Source organism: Rhinopithecus bieti, unplaced genomic scaffold, assembly GCF_001698545.2.
Source record: "Rhinopithecus bieti isolate Rb0 unplaced genomic scaffold, ASM169854v2 scaffold_2888, whole genome shotgun sequence".
Taxonomy (NCBI): domain Eukaryota; kingdom Metazoa; phylum Chordata; class Mammalia; order Primates; family Cercopithecidae; genus Rhinopithecus; species Rhinopithecus bieti.
The window spans coordinates 1,668,384-1,690,047 of record NW_016804209.1 but is presented as its reverse complement, the minus strand read 5'-3'; the positions used below and the strand labels follow the sequence as shown (position 1 = coordinate 1,690,047).

At 34.6% G+C, this 21,664-nt stretch overlaps 1 protein-coding gene across 1 annotated transcript in view; it reads right to left on the bottom strand.

The window, feature by feature from the left end:
- Positions 1–21,664, bottom strand: part of MICU3 (mitochondrial calcium uptake 3) — a 123,352-nt gene that overhangs the window by 34,921 nt on the left and 66,767 nt on the right. Inside the window, exons 5-10 of the mRNA XM_017867196.1 lie at positions 18,284–18,315; positions 9,991–10,069; positions 6,130–6,171; positions 3,190–3,357; positions 2,494–2,576; positions 772–843 (exon numbers count right to left, since the gene is read on the bottom strand). Coding sequence (XP_017722685.1) covers positions 772–843; positions 2,494–2,576; positions 3,190–3,357; positions 6,130–6,171; positions 9,991–10,069; positions 18,284–18,315 — 476 coding nt within the window. The remainder of the gene's footprint in view (positions 1–771; positions 844–2,493; positions 2,577–3,189; positions 3,358–6,129; positions 6,172–9,990; positions 10,070–18,283; positions 18,316–21,664) is intronic.

The window sequence follows — 21,664 nt, the reverse complement described above, 5'->3', positions numbered from 1 at the left end:
CCAGACACAGGTTCAAATCTTTGGCTTTGTCATTTAATAACTGTGTAACTTTGGACAAGATGCTTAACCTTCCCAATTATCAGTTTCCTCATCTATAATTAGGGATAATAAGAGAACTGTTGGATAGATTAAATGAGAAATGTATGGAAAGCACCTAGTATAGTGCCTGATGATAAGGCCTTAGTACCTGTTTGTTATTTTTATTATGTGAACCTGGCCTATGGTCAGGCTGAAATACTTCAGACAAAAATAAAACTGGTTAGGAAGATGGAGTGTACTGTTGCTTAACTCTAACTTCAGAAAAAGATGAAAATATTATATATCCTAGAAGAAGAATCTCTAATATACACATCTAAGAATGCAAGAAAACATATTACTTCCTTGTATTTGTTTCGACAGTCACATTGTTATATTACCACTAAATTCTCTCACATTATAATTAAATCTTTGCAATTCACCTTTAAATTTTTACATGCATAATGATCTGTATTAATCTATTGTATGATATACCCTTCAAATCTCACAGATAACGATATGGATGACAATGATTTAATGAATGATTATGGATACAGATGTTTAATATCAATATTTGAAGTAAATATTGATATCAATGCATATAAATACTGAAGCAATTTTTCTACATAAAAACTTTACAAAATTTTCAAGAAGGGGACAGCTTCAAAGTTACAAACTTTAATTACTGTTTCTTAACATGAATAAAATAATTGTTGCCTAGAAAACCCACCTAAAGCTACTATAAAGTATTCTTACCAGCATTGCACGCTTTTCTTCATCTCCTTTAGTTTCTCTCTTTTCATTTTTTTTCCTGAATATCTCTTGAAGCTGACAAAGAAATCAATCAAGAATCAAATATCCAACAAGAGTTTCTGGGCACCTATCTCCTGTTCTGGACTAGGTATATTCCAAAAACAAAGAAAACAGCTTCATCCACCAAGAACATTTAAACTGCTATAGATATATTTTCTGATATCAGTTTTTTCCCCCAAGAAAATACATCCTTTGGTATTGGTAACCCATAATTAAGTTAAATGTACTTAATATTACAGTTTTACTTTATCTCTAAAATGCAGACATCCACACAGGCAACTTCCAAAGGGCTGAATTCCAAAAGCTAATCTTCTACTTTAAGTCAGGGGGATGGAACTTGGCGGTGTGGACATAGAATGTTCGGTAGAAAAACAGGCCCATTCTGAAAGTTCCTAAAATACAGTTGTGCACTATCATAAGAAAGCGACACTAACCTTGGCCATTTTCGGATGGCAGAAACACATCTATATCTATTATAATCAAACTGAAAGCTGCCATCTCCCCATCATTCTGCAAAGCACTGGAATGAAGGCTCCAGCTTCAGCGGCTTGGCTCAGGGACTACACCTGGGCAAGGGCTGCGTGGGTGAGAATTTAAGCCTTCTGATAAATCCCATTAATTAGTCTGCTTGTTTCCCTTTGAATGGCTACTAATTAGCTTCTGATGAGGATTTTTATATTTTCTCTTTCCTACTAAGAAAAAGAATGATGTTACAGACTTCCTCTGAGTTTCAGCTTCTGAAGTAAATATGAAGCTCTTTCAGAGGTTTTCTGAGGAATTTTTAACAGCTACGTTAGAAAGGAAAAGTAGAAAATAAAATGGCTGTTTAGGAGGTAGGGCCATAATTTAAAAAGAAAACAAAAAAAGAAAATGGCTGTTGATTTCCCTTTCTTTTTACTCGGAGAGTGTAGGTAAAGACAGAGTGTAGGTAAAGACAGAGTGTAACATATATGCTAAGAGCAGACCATGTTACTCTAAGGAATAAGTTAATAGTATTTTCTATTTCAGAGAAAAAAACAGACTAGGCATTTTGCCACGAAAAGAGATGCAAAATACATAGGTAAAAAGAAAGAGAAAAATTCTGGAAGGAGATTGTGTGAAGTTGAGTGAGCAACTGACCTCCCTGTCAGACCAGCACCAGAGCTGGACCAGTCAAAGAAATGTCAAAAGGTAAATACCTAAGAACTATCAGCCTATGGTCAAAGATAACAGAAAGGAACAGGGAAGTGGGGACAAGACTGGAATACAAGGCAGGAGCAAGTGGAAGAGAAAAGAGAAACAAAAATCATGAATCCTATATTGAGAGGGAAGAGAAGTTCCTATGGAAGGAGTTGTGCCTAGGTGGATGACATAATGGAGACTGAATATTAACTGGACATATATAACCTGAGGACTGCCTGTTATCCACCCAACAGAAAACACCTGATACATTTCACACTTTTGTGTAAAAACAACGATAATTATTATCATACACTGAAGAATGTAATTTATATTTGTAAAATGTAAATACTGTTCAAAGTACCTGAATATATACTTTATTAAATAAAGGCAAAGTATACATTTTTCACTCTTTTCTCTACAGTAGTATTCCCAAGAAGGCAAAACATAAAATATAAGTAAGCAATATTTAATTATTGATAAAAACGCAGCATATAATATACATACCACCAAAAACTCTTTTTTATCCACCATCTCATTGCCATCAGTGTCAAACATGTTGAAAGCTATTCTGAACCCTGCATGTGGCTCTGCCAGAAAAAACAGAGAAGGTATTCACAAAATGGAAAAATGTATTTTAAAGTACAAAATCCATATTAGTTGTAAAGTTACTCATATTCTGTACAGAAAAAGTTTCTTTGACCAAGAAATTAAAAGTTAACATGTTATTATTGGTTAAATAAAAAGCATATAAAAGTATTTATATTTCTGCTTTATACATTAGTACACTTAATAAAAATTGCTAATACACTTTACAAGCACTTCTGTGATACTTGTTGCATAGCACTGAGAGAAAAATTTGACTACTTTCCTTATTTCTAAAAATAAATACTTCTCTTTTTTATCCAAAGTCTGTTTGTTTAAAAGGAAAATATCAACTCGTCACATTTTAAATATATTCAGTATGTTCAGCTACTTAGTGTGGCAGAAAAAAAAACATGACACAATGGACTAGTTCCAATTCTCGGGAAAATTATAACTAAAATGACCTATGAAAATAAATGTTAAGCATAAGAGATTAGAGTTAAAACTTCTAGAGGCTTCAACAACAGAAATATAAAACAAAAGAAGATTGAATATGTAATTGCCAATTCCCCCAAAATACAAGGAATAATTGCTTTTCTGAGAAAGACTTTGACATACTATGAAGTGCTTCAATCCTTAAATTAATGAGGTTCAATCCCTTTCTCCTTTTCACTTCTAGAGCATAAAGGAGAAAACCTGGACAGAAGAAAACTTGAAAGCGTCCTTCAAAGAGCAGCTCAGTGGACGTGCCTTTCTCAAAACACTGGATCTTTTCTTTTGAGATGACTGGGGGGAGGGGCACAAAGTTGAAAAAGGGACCCCCCACAGACACATTTGCTACCACCTGTTGGGAAATCTTGAACCTGCAAAAGAGGCACAGATAGTGTCCTACTTTCTTAACTGGTAACAGTAGTCTCTGAAAATAACAGAAACAGAAGCCAGTCCTTTATGCAAACTCACTTCTTGCATGTATTTTAGAAATCTAATACAAATTTACACCATCTCTAATAACCAAGTTTTACACTTTAAAAAGATCTTGAAAATACATACAGGAAAGAAGTCCTCCTTACAAGCATTGTTTGGAGGGAAAAATACAGTACAAAGTAAAGAGAGAGACACTTATAGACAGGTAACCAAGATTATGTAGCCCACTTCCTGCCAGCCCTCTTTTCACAGTTTTCTTAGTTCTAATGTAAACAATATCCCATAATTTTTCAATTCAAACTCCTTAGAAGCTTCTGTTGGTGAGTCCTGAACTCCAAGAAGTTTCACAGCACCCAAGGATCCTAAGCTTTCTGTGCCAAAACCCACTATGTATGTTTTTTCTGACACTCCTAAACCATACCCTTGTCCCGTCTCAACAAGTAGCTTTCCTAGTCAACGCTTCCTATTCTTGCCTTTCACTCTGCTGGTTTAGGTACTTAATTTAACTTCTAATATTGCAACCATCATTGTTCTGGCAAACAAGGTAACTTTCAACACATCTATGAGACACTCCTTTGCATTCACTCTAATTCTCAGGGTAGCATCATTGACTGGACTTGCTTCATTACCATGGCTTTGCAGAGTGGATCAACCTCAAGGTAGCCCTATTACAAAATGTACAATACTAGTTAGTTCTTCAGCACTAACATTTTAATTTCATTTTAAGTCTGAAACTGCCACTGCAAAATTATAATGGAGACAGTGAAAGAGATCTGACTAACCAACTCCATCTTGCTTGAATCTCCAAGCTGTGTTTGCTCATTCAGTTGCTCTTTGTTTAGTTAGGCCAAACTAACTTTGGGAGGAACTTAGTTTATAGTTTAAAAGAAAGATGATACGAGCCCTTTCCCATAACAAACCCCCTTCTAGTCCTTGACTAGGGACTAGATTGCCTTTGTAGGACTAACAAATTAGCCACAAGATTAGAAATTCTGGTTTAGGAGTCATGCAGCTGGAGCTACAAGATTCTGACCCTCCCTAAATTGCTCCTGGGGGTAACATTACTATTGTAAAACCTAAGACCTATGCTTGAGATATTTTGCAGACCCCACACTTGATGGATCAGCTGGCACTACACAGAGTGATAAACTGGCTCATCTGGTCTTGTGGTCCTCAACCAGGAACTGACTCAGCACGAGAGAAAAGCTTTGACTCCCTATGATTTCATCTTTGACCTGACCAACCAGTGCTCCTGACTCACCCACCCCCTACCCACCAAATTATCCTTAAGAACTCTGATCCCTGAATGCTCGGGAAACTCATTTGAGTAATAATAAAACTCCAGTCTCCCGCACAGCCAGCTCTGTGTAAATTACTCTTTCTCTGTCGTAATTCTCCTGTCTTGAAAAATTGGTTCAGTCTAGGCAGTGAGGAAGGTGGCAAGTCCAAGAGAAAAAAATAAGGAAAGATATGTGAGTGCATGTACACATTCCTTCTTCTCAAAACTTACTGTAACTGAACTCAATGTTAACATCATTCCTCACTAAGTTACACAGTTAAGAATAGCACAGTGGTGTGAATTTTTAAATCAAAGAAGTACAAAGTATTTTTAGACTTGTTTCTAACGACAGAGTTTTATTGATGTTCTTGTTTCCATGCATCTTCCCAAATCTCCACAACTGGAAATTCCACTAGCAATATTCTTTGATGTATTCCTTTCTTCATTCATTCACTGACTACTTTTTGGGAGGGTACCATGTGCAAGACATTGTTCTTGATACAGAGATGAACAAAAAAGATAAAATCTTTGCCATAATGGACCTTGCATTCAAGTGTGGGGAGACAAACAAGAACATGTAAACCAATAATACTTTCAAATAGTCTGATATAAAGAATATGAAATGCAGCAAAGAGATATAAAAAGAGAGGGAGCTATTTTAGAGAGGCTGGCCAAGTAAGGATTTGCTAAGTCTTCACATTTGAAAGGAAACCTGAATGATATTTATTATCATAGGGATCTTGAGGATAAGTAATGATGGCACAGAAAGCAGAAGGTACAAATCCCTGAGGCGGCAATTCAAGAAACGGAAAGGCCAGGTGGCTGGAACACCGTAAACTATAAGATAATTGTCTCCATTAAATGCAAAGAAATTTAACTGAAAACGTAGTAAACCCTTCATATATTTCCTAAGAAATGCTGCACATGAGAGGAAGAAAATAAAAGTTTTGGATGTGAATGACAGGTATTCTGATAGACTCGATAGTTAAGAGACACTCTCTCTCACATCAGTCTTGCAGAAAATATGACTCAAATGAGTGCAGGAGGAAATTTACAAATTATTACATGTCATGACCTTTCAAGTGTGAGGTAGATTAAAACCACAAGAATGGATACATAATAGTAAATTTATAATTTATTAGCATTTATTACTATACCATAAGCTGTAGCATTTACGTTTTTGACTCTTCACAGTGCTATGCTTAGCATTTTTCTGTGGCATTAAATATGAATTTTGCAGAACAGCATGGATACTGATTTTCAAGAGTAAGTAAATCTAAGATCTGCTTTCCAAGACTCTGTTTAAAAAATAAAGCTGCATCAAGAAATAAATTTAATAAGTATACTTACTTGTTAAAATACATAAAAGAAAAGATATTCTGTGTAAGAAATCACACCTACAAGAAAATAGTATCAGTTATATGTATAAAATGTTGTTCGAGAAGCAATAAATGCTATAATGAGCTTATACTTTAAAAATAGATGCTATATATTATTTTAAATGACAATTATTATTATAAAATCATAGCGAAAGAAGCAAAAAACTTAATTTTACTTTAATTGTTCCACATGCCTCCGTAGATACTCATATAAAATCATTATGCTGTCAAATACATTGGCAAAAAAAGCAAAATTATAATGCATACTTATAGCAGTAACTTTTAAACTTGTTGCTAGTTTCTAATGTATGACTCTTAACATTAAAAGTTGTCAAGTCCAACAACAGTGCTTAAAGGAAAAAATAAGTAAAATAAAAGGCTGGACATGGTTAATGAACACTGCAAAGTGCTTACTTTTTATTAACACTTGGATAAAATATTTAGACATTGTTACTTAGAAATTTGATTTTTGTTTTGCATTTTAAGAATAAAGGTCTATAGTTAACACTTTTCTGCTTTCAAATTATCTTCAATGCTTCTATTATATGTACTCTAAGGAGTTTTTATTGTAATTAAATGTCTTATACTTTCTGTACGTCACATCCTGAATTCTCAGTAACTCCATACTTAGAAATTTTAAAATGAGTCCATTTGAAGTAAATAAAAAAGTGCATTCTGTTACTTGAATTCTTGCTTTTGGAACACAAAACCCAAAACTAGATTTAGTGCTTGAACTGACCTTCCAAGTAGATACTGAGAAGATTGACATCAGGAATCTGTATCTACAATACTTATTTAGATATCAGATAGTTCTGATGCTTGGTAAAAGGGTATAAAAATCCTTAAAATAACCAGATTGTGAACTTTAAAACTCCATTTTATATGATGTTCTTTGAGGCTGACTTCTTTGTTACAGAACAAAGAGAAGAGGAGTCACTGTCAGGCAGTTTGTCAGAGACATGAAGGGCACTACCCAGGAAGCCCTGAAAGCATTCATTCCCTTCTTTTGTTTATACTAGAATATTGTGACCTATAGACAGATAGTTCTGGTTGATTGCCATGAATGTTATGGGAGAAAGATTCTGGAATGGTCAATGTATATAAAGATACAATACTTAAGAGTCCATAAGGATCCCTCAAAAAATGAAAGAAAAGCTTAAAAGAAGGGGCAAAAAAAAGGAAATGGGTTGGGAAATGGGTATGCTGTCTCCACAATCCTATCTCACTGACTGTTGTTCTAGTTGACCTGGTAGAATACACAAGAGATGCTGGTTGGTATAAAGAACTTTAGTAACTGCTATGCATCTTTTATTTGATAGTTAACTCAAGACTTCCCTCAAGTAAAGGACTACTTCATAGCGAGTGTCCAGACCATGACTGTCATGGTGGACACTTCTCTGTAGGACCACATGGTGATTGAGGTGGCTTAAACCACAGGGAAGAAAAATGAAGTGAAACCCATGATACACTATAATTTAATAAAAATAGTCAAGGAAAAGAGAAAATACTACTGAAGATGAACTGTATATTTTAACGCTTTCCAATTATAAAACAGAATACTATAAAACTCACTCTTCAATCTACTTATGGCATCCAGGATCAAAAAAAAAAAAAAAAAAACCTAGGCATATAGTAATGGTATGATCTTTAGAAACAGAGGATAAGAAAGATGCGAACTAGGTTTCTTTTGAAAATTCAATCAAAACAAATTTTAAGGGAAGTTCCTTAAAAGGATTACATTGTTTAATTCCTATACATGACACATTGCAGTTGGCTATTATAATTAAGTCTCTATAATACATGTTTTCATGAATGCATATCAAGTTTTTATTATTTAAATGTATAACATTTTCTCTAGAGGTAATACTTTACATAGATAAACTTTTAATTTTAAAATTAGTCTTTAGCCAGGCATGGTGGCTCACACCTATAATCCCAGCACTTTGGGAGGCCGAGGCAAGAGGACTGTTTGAGACCAGGAGTTCGAAACCAGCCTGGGCAACAAAGTGAGACTTTATCTCTACAAAAAATCAAAAAATGAGGGGGGAAGAATCGCTTGAGCCCAGGAGGTCGAGGTTGCAGTGAGCCATGACTGCACCACTGCACTTCCGCCTGGGTGACAAAGCGAGACCCTGATTCAATAAATAAATAAAATAAAACAAAGATAAAAATAAAATTATGTCTTCAATAGCTCTAAAGGTTTAGTCTTAAAATTTCTCTGCCACTTAATCACTATTTAAAAAAAGCAAGGCTCTTCTAACTTCTTTATTTATTCTAACTTCTCTAATGATTCTAAAACTTTCTGGGATCATGTATTACCCTGATGATCTAATTAATATGATACAGATACGCATTGTACTACAGGGTGTAGCTATTTAAATTTAAAATACTTAAAATCAAATACAACTAAAAATTAAGTTCCGCAGTTATGCTAGTCACATTTCAAGTGCTTAACAGTCGTATGTGGCTAGTAACTACCATAAGAGACAGCACAGAAACAGAGTATTTCCGTCATAGTGGCGCAGAATAGATTCTATCCCCTGGGGAAAAAAATGCAAACATGTGTACAACATGAGAAGGATTAGGATATGCCTAAACCTAGGACTTCTAGATTTAACCTTCCCCTTAACTAAAAAAAGGTTCTTTCTTCCATGCGTTAGTTTTCTCAGATTATACTTGATCCAATTTGTATTTTCCCATGAGGTATATATATTAAGAAAAATGGCTGAAATTCACCATACTTACTTGATCCTTCTGAGCTTTGAATTTTCCTCATCCCATTATCTCACCCTAAGATCTGAATGGCAATCTTTAAGACAATATCCAGGAAAAAAATTTCTAAGATTTTTTTAAGACACTTTGGCCTAGGTTTCTTGAGGATTTAAAAATCTTACTTATGAAACACCTACAATAAAAGATACGGTGTCTCTTCCTTTCAGATTCTATGTAAACCATGTGGAAGCAATACAAACTTTCTAATTCTACTTAAATAAAATATATGAATTATAACTACTCCTTCAAAGTATTTGTCTTCAGGCTGAAGTACATTATTTTCAAACCAATATTCATTAAAACTGATGAAAAGGGAAAATATAACTGCTTATATAATTTCTTTAATATATTGCACATTCCTGTATTTGAGGATACAAAAAATATATTTCCAAGAAACATTACTTTTAAGATTAAAAGACTAATACATTTTTTCTACAAATGTGTAAAAAGGTACACTGTAAAAGAAAATTACAATAAAAGCCATATGATTTGATTGCCAGGAAATGTATAAATTAATGAATTAACCTAATATTGATACTGATAATAGAGTAAGTTGAAACAGGTACATGTGCAGTAAGTATTGGCCTTTAAAGGAAACATGTCCAAACTAGGCTGTCAAAGGACACATCCACTAAATTTTTCCTGTGGATTAGTTTAGGAGCATCTATAATTCTCTCAGAGCGAAATGGAAGGAAGAAAAATATACCTTTGAAGATCTAGTATTTTTATAAAATGTTTTCTTTGGGTAAATATAGAATAAACTTTTCAATATGGTTAAAGAACAATTTGTTAAACTATGTAAGTCCATTTTGTTGTAAAAAAAATTTGGAAGATACAAATAATATATAAACAATAACATGAAAACAACCCTTAATGAAGAGTGGAATTACCCGAGAACAACATTAATACTCAGAAATGTTAATATTTTGCTGTTTTCTTTAGTTTTTTCTCTATGCATACACATAGATGTAATTTAAAAATTATTTTAGGTATGGGAAAATATGCATACATAAATAGTATACACAATACAGTTTAAAAAAAGGACACGTACTAAGGTTAACTCACCTCTTTCTTTAAGATTTCGAAATAGCTTCGATGAGCCTTTCCAAACTGGTGGCGTTTCTGCGAGCATTTGATTTAATTCCTATGACAGAAGTTATTATACTACTGATGAATTGGTAAACCACTTGCTTATAAAATAGATCAAAAACATGTTTAAATGTCCATGCAAAATTCTCCACTTAAAAGACCTGAAACATGGCATTATTTATCCTATGTTATGCCTGTGGTTCATTCAAGCACACAACACAGTATTTGCCCATGGTTCAAACATAAAATAAATGATGAAGAGGCTACATTAAATTTAATTACAGCTACCTAAAATTTCAGATAAGATGAATAATGGGAGGTTATACATAAGACAACCAAATCAAGATAAAACAGTAAGTGTAAGTTCTGGAGCCAGTCATAAAGGGATCGTTTTAGGAAAACCATGGAAAAATGTGAATTTCCATATCAAGATCAGAAACGGTCACATCACCTGGCTTCACGTAATGTCTCTTCTTTGTAACACATTCGGATTTAGAGAGCTTCGTGTAGAGGAAGTAAATGAACAAAGGATTATGTTACAAAGGAATGAAAAGTATTTTAATGGTTAGTGACTTAGAGAATGATAACATTGGATGAAGCAGAAAGACAAGGGTACTGCGTTATTGTGGTCACTGTTTCAATTTGTTTCTAGTTTTAACTTAAAGAACATAGACTTCAACTGCTGCTTAGCTTTTTCTTTTTAAAAAAGTCAAACTATCAGTGCTGCTCGGAAACTATTGGACAACTTAGACATTTGAATCATTACTCATATGCTAAATCAATTTTGAATTTATTGTGTATAGTCTGTTAAAAACACTAAGTGAAAACTATAATTTGATTAATTGTGAAGAAAAATGATTAAAAGATTTGGTGAGATAACTTGAAATAATTTGAAATAATAAAATTAGTCTGCTTAGAAACACATTAGACAAACACAGAACCCACTTCTATTTTCAGATCTGATCCCCACTCCTCAGAGCATGTGGTTCCCCAATAGTTTGAGCATCACACCTGGGAGTTCGTGTGAAACGCAGAATCTCAGTGCCCATGCCAGACCTACCGAACCACAACCTGCATTTTTAACAAGATCTTCTAATTTTTACACACATTCAAGTCTGGAAGGCATTTCAGACAAATCATTCTCGATGCAGCTGTACCTAAAAATGCTTTCTGACGTTTATAAATCATATTTGTTTAACTGCAAAGCTGAGCTGGCAGAAGTAAAATTCTTGGTATGTCAAAGGCAGGAACAGCATTTTTAGGGGATTTATGGACACCTTGAAGCCCATATGTGGATTCTTGTGTTTGTTTTCTTCATGTTTCTATATCTGCACTGCAGGTAAAATATGCCACCAAATAATCAGTGCATCTGATTACAGAATAGCAATGGCACAGAATAATTCAGCTCCAAATTGTAATGAGAAACTGGGATATTTATTGTTTAGACAACAGTAAACTCACATATTTTTGTTAGAGTAAGAGATGAAATAAAATATTCTGGGCTGGGCTCAGTGGCTCAGGCCTATAATCTCAGCACTTTGGGAGGCCGAGGCGGGGGTAGATGCCTTGAGCCCAGGAGTTTGAGACCAGCCTGGGCAACATGGCAAAACCCCATCTCACAAATAAACAAACAAACAACAATTAGCTGGAAATGGTGGCGTTCATCTATAGTCCCAGCTTACTCAGAAGGCTGAGGTGGAAAAATCATTTGAGCCCAGGAAGTCGGGCTATAGTGAGCCATGATCACACCACTGCATTATCCAGCCGAGGCAACAGAGCGAGACCCTGTCTCAAAAAAATATTTAAATACTTTAAAAACAACATTCTGAATAAATTTTATGCAGCTTAATTTATACCATATCTATTGTAACTGTATAAATATTAACTAATCTTTCTCCATTTTAACTGTTTCCATGTCTTCCAACCTCATCTGTTCTAGCTTAAACTCAGCTACAGTGTAAGAGTGAAAAATCATAGCTACCTTTTATTGTGTGCCCTCTATGTGTTTGGCAATAGGCTCATACAGTAACTTCATTCTAAAAACAATCCTCATTATGCATATTTTAACAAGACTTAAAGTGGATAAGTAACACCCAAGGTCACAGAACTAATAAATGACAAAGCCCAGATCCTTATTGACTCCAAGTAGCTTATTTTAGCAATAATCTAGTTTCTCCTGGTCTAAATCATCCAATCAACACATTCATCTTGTCTTCTCTTATTAACTTTAAGGACTTCTAAAATTTCTTAAAATCTTTATATTTCCACCCATGTCAGGAATCTCTCTCCCTACTCCCAATTCCCAGCTTGGTTTCATATGTAGCAGTGCTATATTACAAAGAGTTTGGTCTTTGCCCCTGGGTCCTGGAAAGGAGACTCTAAATCCTTCGTTCATACCTGAGCTAAGGAGATCACTCAGGAGGGGAGCTGCTTACCAGAAAGAATAACTGTGATTACAGAGCTGGGGCTTTAGCGAGCCTGACCTCTGGGGAGAAAAGAGAGGCTATAGATTAAGTTCAATCCATGGCCAATAATTCAATCAATCATGCCTATGTAATGAAACCCTAACAAAAAATCTAAGCACTAAGCTCAGTGGTGCTTTCTGGTTGTTGAACACGCTGTTGTGCTCGGAGGGTGACACACCCCAACTCCATGATCTCAAAGAAGGCATAGAAGCTCTGTGTTCAGGACCTTCCCAGACCTTGCCCTCTCTCTTCATCTGGCTCGTCTTATTCTGTATTCTATCTAATAAAACCATAACCATAGGTACTGCATTTTTTGAGTTCTATGATTCATTCTAGCAAATCATTAAACCTGAGGGGAGCTGTGGCAACCTCCTAGACTCCTAGACAGTAAGGCCAGAGTGTGGGTGGCCTGGAGCCCCCAAACTTGCAACAAGCATCTGAAATGAGGGCAGTCTTGTTAGGCACTATGCTTAAACTCGGAGTGGTGTTAGAATTATATTGTAAGTAGAAAATAAATATTTGCTGAATTAAATTCAGTCTCCTAGAATTATAGTTGCCTTTTAAAGGAGTTACACAATTTTCTTAAATAAGTACTATTTAAAAAAATTATACAGTTAGTAGCTATATATTATAGAAAAATTAGTAAATACAGAAAATAAAAACTAATTGTAATCCAGGGATGACAAACTTAAGTTTTAGACCAAACTTAATTGAGTCTCTAGGGGTGGCAAGTTACACACACACACACATACACACACACACACAGAGACACATTTTAACATCATTTTAGTCTGATTCTCTAGCTAGGCATATTTATATAGTATATAGTATTTATATAGTATTTTGTTAATATTTGTTGCTGCAAATATTAAATCATTCTCTACATACCGTTTTATAACTTACCCTTTGCATTTAATATATTATCATGAGCATATATATTTTCCTGTCAAATATTCTTCATTTTCATTTTATTGGCTACACAGAAGTTGTCTATAGTAGCAGTTCTGAAAGGCAACTCTTCACATTCTTAAAATATTAGGGACCCAAAAGAGATCCTGTTTTATGGGTTATATCTATCAATATTTAATTTATTTGAAAATAAAAACAAATTTTTAAAACACAAGAATACACAAACACACATTCCATTAGTTGGTATAGCAATGGCATCATTACCAAACAGCCTCTAGAAAACTCCACCACACACTCATGAGAGAATGACAGTGAATAAAACAAGCATATTCTCAGTATTACAATAAAAATAGTTCTGACTTCATGGACCTTTGAAAAGGTCTTTGCAGTTTAAATGACTGTCAGTTAATATTATTTTGCAACTTGTTCTTTTACTCAACCTCGTTTTCTAGTTCTACTCATGTCAATGCACATAGCTGTAATGTATTTTATTCATTTGAACTCTGTATTTCTACATTTATCCTGGGTTTCTCTATTTCATAAATCTTTCATTCACTTGCCTAATGATTGACATTATATCGTTCCCAAATTTTTGTTATTACAATTGATGGTTCAGGAAACACATATAGGAACAATCCCCATCCTTTTTGGCACCAGGGACTGGTTTCTTGGAAGACAATTTTTCCACAGACCAGGAGCAGGGAAGGAGAAATGTTTTGGGGATGATTCAAGTGCTTTACATTTATTGTGCACTTTATTTCTACTATTCTTTTTTTTTTTTTTTTTCAGACGGAGTCTCGCTCTGTCGCCCAGGCTGGAGTGCAGTGGCCGGATCTCAGCTTGCCGCAAGCTCCGCCTCCCGGGTTTACGCCTTTCTCCTGCCTCAGCCTCCCGAGTAGCTGGGACTACAGGCGCCCGCCACCACGCCCGGCTACTTTTTTGTATTTTTTAGTAGAGACGGGGTTTCACTGTGTTAGCCAGGATGGTCTCGATCTCCTGACCTCGTGATCCGCCCGTCTCGGCCTCCCAAAGTGCTGGGATTACAGGCTTGAGCCACCACGCCCGGCCTATTTCTACTATTCTTATAATCTAACATATGATGAAATAATTATACATCTCATCATCATGTAGAATCAGAGGGAGCCCTGAGTTTCTTTTCTTGCAACTAGAGGGTGCCATCTGGGGGTGATGGGAGACAGTGACAGATCATCAGGCATTAGATTCTCATAAGGAGCACGCAACTTAGATCCCTCACATGCCAGTTCACAATAGGGTTTGGGCTCCTATGAGAATCTAATGCTGCCGCTGATCTAACAGGAGGCGGAGCTCAGGCAGTAATGTGAGCAATGAGTGATGGGGAGCGGCTGTAAATACAGATGAAGCTTCATGGGAAGCAGGGGTGGGGGGGATCTGATATATAGGATTTCTGTGGCAAACACGAAAACATTTCTCTAGTATGCATTTCTAGAAGGCAGATTTCTCATATGAATTTTCAACATTATTAGGTATTGCCAAATATCACTCAATAGTAAATATACCCCAGCCTGGGTGACAGAGCAAAACCCTGTCTCCACTAAAAATACAAAAATTAGCTGGGCATGGTGGTGTGTGCCTGTAGTCCCAGCTACTCAGGAGGCTGAGGTGGGGGGATCACTTGAGCCCAGGAGGCAGAAGTTGCAGTGAGCCAAGATAGTGCCACTGCACTCCAGCCTGGGTGACAGGGACTGACTCTATCTCAAAAAATTTTTAAAAAGTAAATATACCAATTTACATTCTCACCTGGTTCCTTCTTGTTCTCCTTGCTAATTAGTGGTATTGTCAGATTTCTGGAAGCTAACAACCTGGTGGGTGTGAAATAGTATCATATCATTGGTTTAATTTGCATACCCTAAGCTACTAGTAAGGTTGACCTCCTTTACATATATTCAGCGGCCATTGTAGGTACTTTTGTCTATTTTTTTCTTATAAGCTGATTATCTTTTTTATAAAGATAAAAAAAGTGGTTCTACATGACTGCAAGACACTTACCCTCTTCTGTTAATATGCTGCATGTATATCCTCCCACCATCATACATCTTTTAACATTGTTTACACTATCTTTTGATGCTAAACTTTCAAATATTTAATTTAGTAAAAATTGCTAATAATTTCAAGTTTTGCTTTGAGTCTTAGCTAAAAAAAAACTCTTGTGCCTCTCATTTTGATTTTACTCTTATAGAATTTTGTCACAAATAACTTAATCCATCTGAAATTAGTTTTGTATATGGTAGTAAATCTGAGGCCTAATTTGCCCCTCCATGGAAAAACTATTATTCAAACATCTATGATTGAGAGGTCAATCTTTTTACCAGTGATTTATAGATCTATCTATAAATGCCTGGATCTGTTTCTGGATTCTATATTCTATTACCTTGATCTAGTTTTAAAAAATATCTTTGTAATGATGTAATACTACTTTATTATAGCTCTATTTCTAATCTTAATATGTCATAAGCCCCATTATTCTCATCTCAATGGTTTTTTTTTTTTTCCCCTCTTTCCTTTTCAGAATTGTTCTAAATATTTTGGGGCCCTTACTCATCCAAATTAATTTTAAAAGTTAATTTCAAATCAATTTGGTTGGGATTTTAACTGGAGTTACAGTGCATTTATAGATAGATTTGGAGGATCATTATCATAACGAAATGGCTTATTACCAGTATGAACATGATATGGTTCTCCATTTACTTGTACTTTTAAAAATATAATTTAATAATGTTTTGTACATCTTCTGTTATGAATTGCTTTTAAGTACCTAATAGTTCTTGTTTCTATTATGAAATGCATTTTATTCAATACTAGTTTCTAATTGCTCTCGCTGGTGTGGAGCATCTTATTAACTTTGGTTTATCGCTCTTATATACAGTAGCAATCTTGCTAAACTTTTATTAAATTTAAACAAATATAAAATATATATATTTTACATTTTCTTCCAATCATATTCTATTCTATGTCTCTATTCTAATCCTTAGAGCCTCTTCTTTTTTTCATACTACATATTATGGTCTCAATTGTGCCTCTCTCCCTCATTCATACGTTGAAGTCCTAAGCCCCGGTACCTCAGAATCTGACTGTTTTGCAGAAAGGACCTTTCTTTAAAGAGGTAGTTAGGTTTCTATATAAGGTCATCAGGACGAGCGCTAATCCAATATGACTGATGTCCTTGTAAGAAGAGATTAGGACACAGACATGCCCAGAGGAAAGACCATGTGTAGACAGAGGAAGAAGACAGCCACCTAAAAGCCAAGGAAAGAGGCCTCAGAAGAAACTAACCTGCTGACACCTGGATCTCAGACTTTGAGGCCTCAGAACCGTGAGAAAACAAATGTCTGGTGTTTAACCCATTCAATCTGTGATATTTTGTCATAGCAGCCCTAGTATACTATACTAGCCCAGACTTCCAGTAAAATGCTACGGAACAGTTGTGATAGCAGACATATTGGCATTGTACAGTAGCTCCCCCTTATTTGTGGCTTAGTTTTCTACAGTTTCTGTGACCCTCAGCCAACTGCAGCCCAAAAACATTAAATGGAAAGTTCCAAAAACAATCCACAAGTTTTAAGTTGTGCACTGTTCTGTGTAGCATGATGAAATCTCACACTGTCCAGCTCTGTCCTATCCAGGACGTGAATCATCCCTCTGCCCAGTATATCCACGCTGTATACGCTACCCACCTATTAGGCACTTAGTAGTTCTCTTGTCTATGACATTGAAAAAACATAGTATATATAGGGTTCAGTACTTTCCACATGTTCAGCATTCATTATCAGGGGTCTTAGAGCATATTACCCACTGATAAACGGGGATTAATATACCTAACTTGAAAGACAATGTCTCTCAAGTTTCACAAATGACCATGAGCTGTAGGCTTTTGGAGGATTCCCTTTAACTAGTTAAGGACGTTCCCTGGATTTCTAATATTCTTTTTTAAAATAATAATAAAATCATACCTATAAAAGGAATATATATGCAATTTAAAGTTAAGAAATAGTGAAGTTAAAAAATAGAAAATTATCAGTACTTCAGAAGCCTCTTTGAGCCCATTACTGATGATATTCCCTGCTATCATCCTGAAGACGAATACTTTCTTGAATTTAATGTTAATTACTCCTTAGTTTTTCCATGTATGAATGTATCCTAAATAATATGATTTCATTTTCCCAATTTTGGACTTTATACAAATAAAATTATACCTTGTATTTTTGAACTGCTCATTTTGTTTACCATTATGTTTCTGAGACTTGCTTAGTTAAAGCACTGTTATAATTCATTTGTTTTCACTATTGTGTAGTATACTATATGAATAAATCAAAATTTATTTATGGTATAGCATTGATATATTAAAGTTTTGGGGCCATCACATATAATCTGTAAACATTCTTATGAACCTCTCTGGCATATAAGCAAGAATTTCCCTAGGTGTATACACTGGTGTATATTAGATACCAGTGTATTTAGTATAGAAATTACTAGATCATAGAGTCTATTCAAGCTCAACTTTACAAGGTACATGTGCATGCACTATTGCAGAATTTAAAGGCAGGCATGCATTTACTAGGTATAGGGTAGACATATGTTCAATTTTAGCAGACAATGCCAAATTGTTTTCCAAAGTGGGTATACCAACACATGAGATTTACCAGTAATCTACATTCTCACCAACCCTTAGAAACGTCCACCTTTTCATTTTCTGACAAACTGGAGGATAAAAAAAAAGGAACCCTGATGTGATTTGATTTGCAAAAAAATCATAAAATATATAAAAATACATAATATATTTCATGAAATATATAATTTTATATATATATGCATGCATATATAAAATTTGTGTATATCCACCAAGAGCTTTAACTCACCTGTTTGGAAAGTGACTTCCAAGTTTTGGCAACTAAAATAAACAAATGTAAGATAATTAGATAATAAATACTTCATGGAATATATATCCATATTTGCTAACCATCTACAGCCACAACTTATAACAAAACTTTTATGTCCAAAAGGCCAAGATTTTTTTTTAACCTCAAAATTTAGATCTGTGATATGATCTTATACATATTATCTACTTGTTTTATATACTATGCACTGTTTATAGTAAGTATCAGTGATACAGGAAACATTTCTCCACAGCCATATCATCTTAAATTTGGGCTTTCTGGACTAATAAAGTAAGTTAACTTTCTCCATGTTAAACATCATGTGGGCTTAAAAGTACAAATAATGATACTTACAAAATATTCAAACTAGAATATAAAATAATATTAACATAGATAAACTATAATTTTAAGTTATTACTTGTGATCTTTGCTATACTAGTGCTCCATGACATAATTCATAGGTCAGGTCGCTCTAGAATGAAGACGGATTGGGGAAAGAAAAAAAGAAAGGAAAGGGAGGCTAGGTAAAGTGATGGGGAAACTTGTCCTGTTCCATTATTCTTCCCTACAACTATTCAAGAAGCATCACTAGAGTAAGAGTGTTATAGCTGAATAAAATGTCAGGGATCACTTTCTTTTTGTGATTCCTCCTCACACCCCTAAAGATCTCAAACACTGTAAAACTTATAACATTGGGAAAAATGTGTAGTCAGTATTGCTATTTCCTTTGCTCAGATTTGAATACTGTAAATATTTAATGCCTGCCTAAGAATTAGCACCAGGTTTACATATGACTAAGCCCTGTAATACAGGTGTATTAGGAAACTGGTAAATATTAATTACTTCAGCTACATTACAATAATGCCAACCAACATCTTTTTCTACCTGGCAATGGGGCTATTTCTATATAATTAACAATATATCAAATTCAAAATTACAAAAAAAGCAATTTTTGCTATGTAATTTTTCTTTATTAGGCAACAACTCAATTTAAAATCAAAAGAGAAGAAATGTTTCTAATGACAGATTTCTTTTTTAAGCAGCAACAACATCCTTCCTCTATCCAAGATAGTTTATACAAATGTATAATCAAGTGATTCAAATAACAGGTCTACAAATTAGAATTTAGCATGTAACCTTAACTATGATACTGTCTATGTTTATTTTGCGAAGACACTTCCCTTTTAACAACGAACAGAACAATGCAAATAATATTTATTATTCTGTTGCTCTTAAAATATAGCAGTAAGAAAAGAAGAAAAATAAATGGTAGAAAAGTACATGCACATGCTCTTATGCAATGCTCAGAAGACACTTATCAAAAGAGGAAGTTAGACGTACTCTTGAGTTTTGCAGGGTCTATGAGATTTCCATGGTAAATTATTCACAAAAGACATATTCATTCTGTCGGAAATGTCACCATGTTCAATATGACTAGCTTTTTAAATAAAGACTAAAGAGCCATTAAGATTGTTCTTCAAAGGATTTTCTGAATTCCTTATTCCATATGAAGTTACTGCATATATAAATATAACTTAGGTGGAGAAGGACTTCAATTCTATTGGAAATATTATTTCTTAAGCTGTAGGTTGATGTTCATTATATTTTAATGTGTTTTGCATGTCTGAAAATTTAATTTTTTAAAAAATCTAATTTGAAATAATTCTTGATACTATGTTGGAAAATAATTACCGATTTTAGTTCTAGAAAAGAAAGTCACCATTTAGGTTCTATTTAAGTATGCAAAATAAGATTACAATGCAAAATCATAATCAATCAGATATTTCAACATTTATTTCATCTATAATTTTTAAGCAAATATTTACACAGCATACCATTTTTTCCCCTGTTGAATGTCATCATAAAATAATATCAAAGACTTTTAAAAATCATGGCTATGATTTTAAACAGGGAAAAAAATGATATGCCATGTAAATATTTGCTTAAAAATTGTCACAGCTATGTGCTGGGCGTGGTGGCTCACGCCTATAATTGCATCCCTTTGGAGGCCGAGGCAGGAGGATCACCTGAGGTCAGGAGTTTGAGACCAGCCTGGCGAACATGGTGAAACCCCAGCACTACAAAAATACAAAAATTAGCCGGGCATGACAGCAGCTGCCCATAATCCCAGCTACTCAGGAGGCTGAGGCAGGAGAATCGCTTGAACTCAGGAAGCGGAGATTGTAGTGAGCCGAGATCACCCCATTGCAGTCCAGCCTCATTGACAGAGCGAGACTCCTCTCAGTGAAAAAAAAAAAAAAAAAAATCATGGCTATGAATTCAAATGATGATGATGATGATGATGATGACCTATCAATATTCAATGTTTACTGTGTGCCAGGTACTATACTAAGCATAATTAATTCATTCGATCTTCAAAAAAAAAACTTCATGAGGCTGTTATTTTTAAAAATGAGGAAAGAGAAGATAAAACAACTTAACCAAGTTTTCAAAGCCAGTAAGTGCCAAGGTTTAAACACAAGTCAAATTTCATTATGCTACAGTTTTAACGTTTCTGATTTAATACTCAGTACATGAAACATTTTCTGTTCTTTTCTTTTCTAAAACCCCAACTTTCAAAACAGGCTTTATGAATATCTCGATCTTTTGTGATTGTTCTTAATTATGTTTGAAAAGTGCTGGTTAGAAATTAACTGAGGTTGTGGTTGTAAAACATCCTGTATAATTTTTTAAATAATAAAAACCAGTTTTTTACTCTTAAGTTATGGTTTTAAAATACCTATGAGAAGAATCACCACGAAAGTTATTTCCAAAAAGCAAAACCCAACAGTGTGCTTCCAGTGAATGTATTGTGAAGAAAAAAATTCTAGAAAATAATGAAGTAAAATTTTTTCAAAATATGAAACTGTGGCCAGGCACAGTGGCTCACGCCTGTAATCTCAGCACTTTGGGAGGCTGAGGCAGGTGGACTGCTTGAGCCCAGGAGTTCAAGACAAGCCTGGGAAAACATAGCAAAACCCTGTCTCTACAAAAAATTTTAAAAATTAGCTGGTGGCATGGTGGCATATGCCTGTAGTCCCAGCCACTTGGGAGGCTGAGGTGGGAGGATCATTTAAGCCTGGGAGGTTGAGGTTGCAGTGAGTTGTGATTGTGTCACTGCACTCCAGCCTGGGGGACAGGGCAAGATCCTGCCTCAAAAAAAAAAAAATTATACATTATTAAATATCACAACGAACAGCTTCAAATATGTTTGAAAAAATTATAGAATTTGATATAAAATTCGATTTAGCATCTAAGAAATTCCTTCCTTCAAGAAATATTTATTGTGTACCTATCGTGCCAGGTAACCATATTCTACCTTGGAGTTGGTTGTTTTTTTTCTTTTTTTTTTTTTTTTTTTTT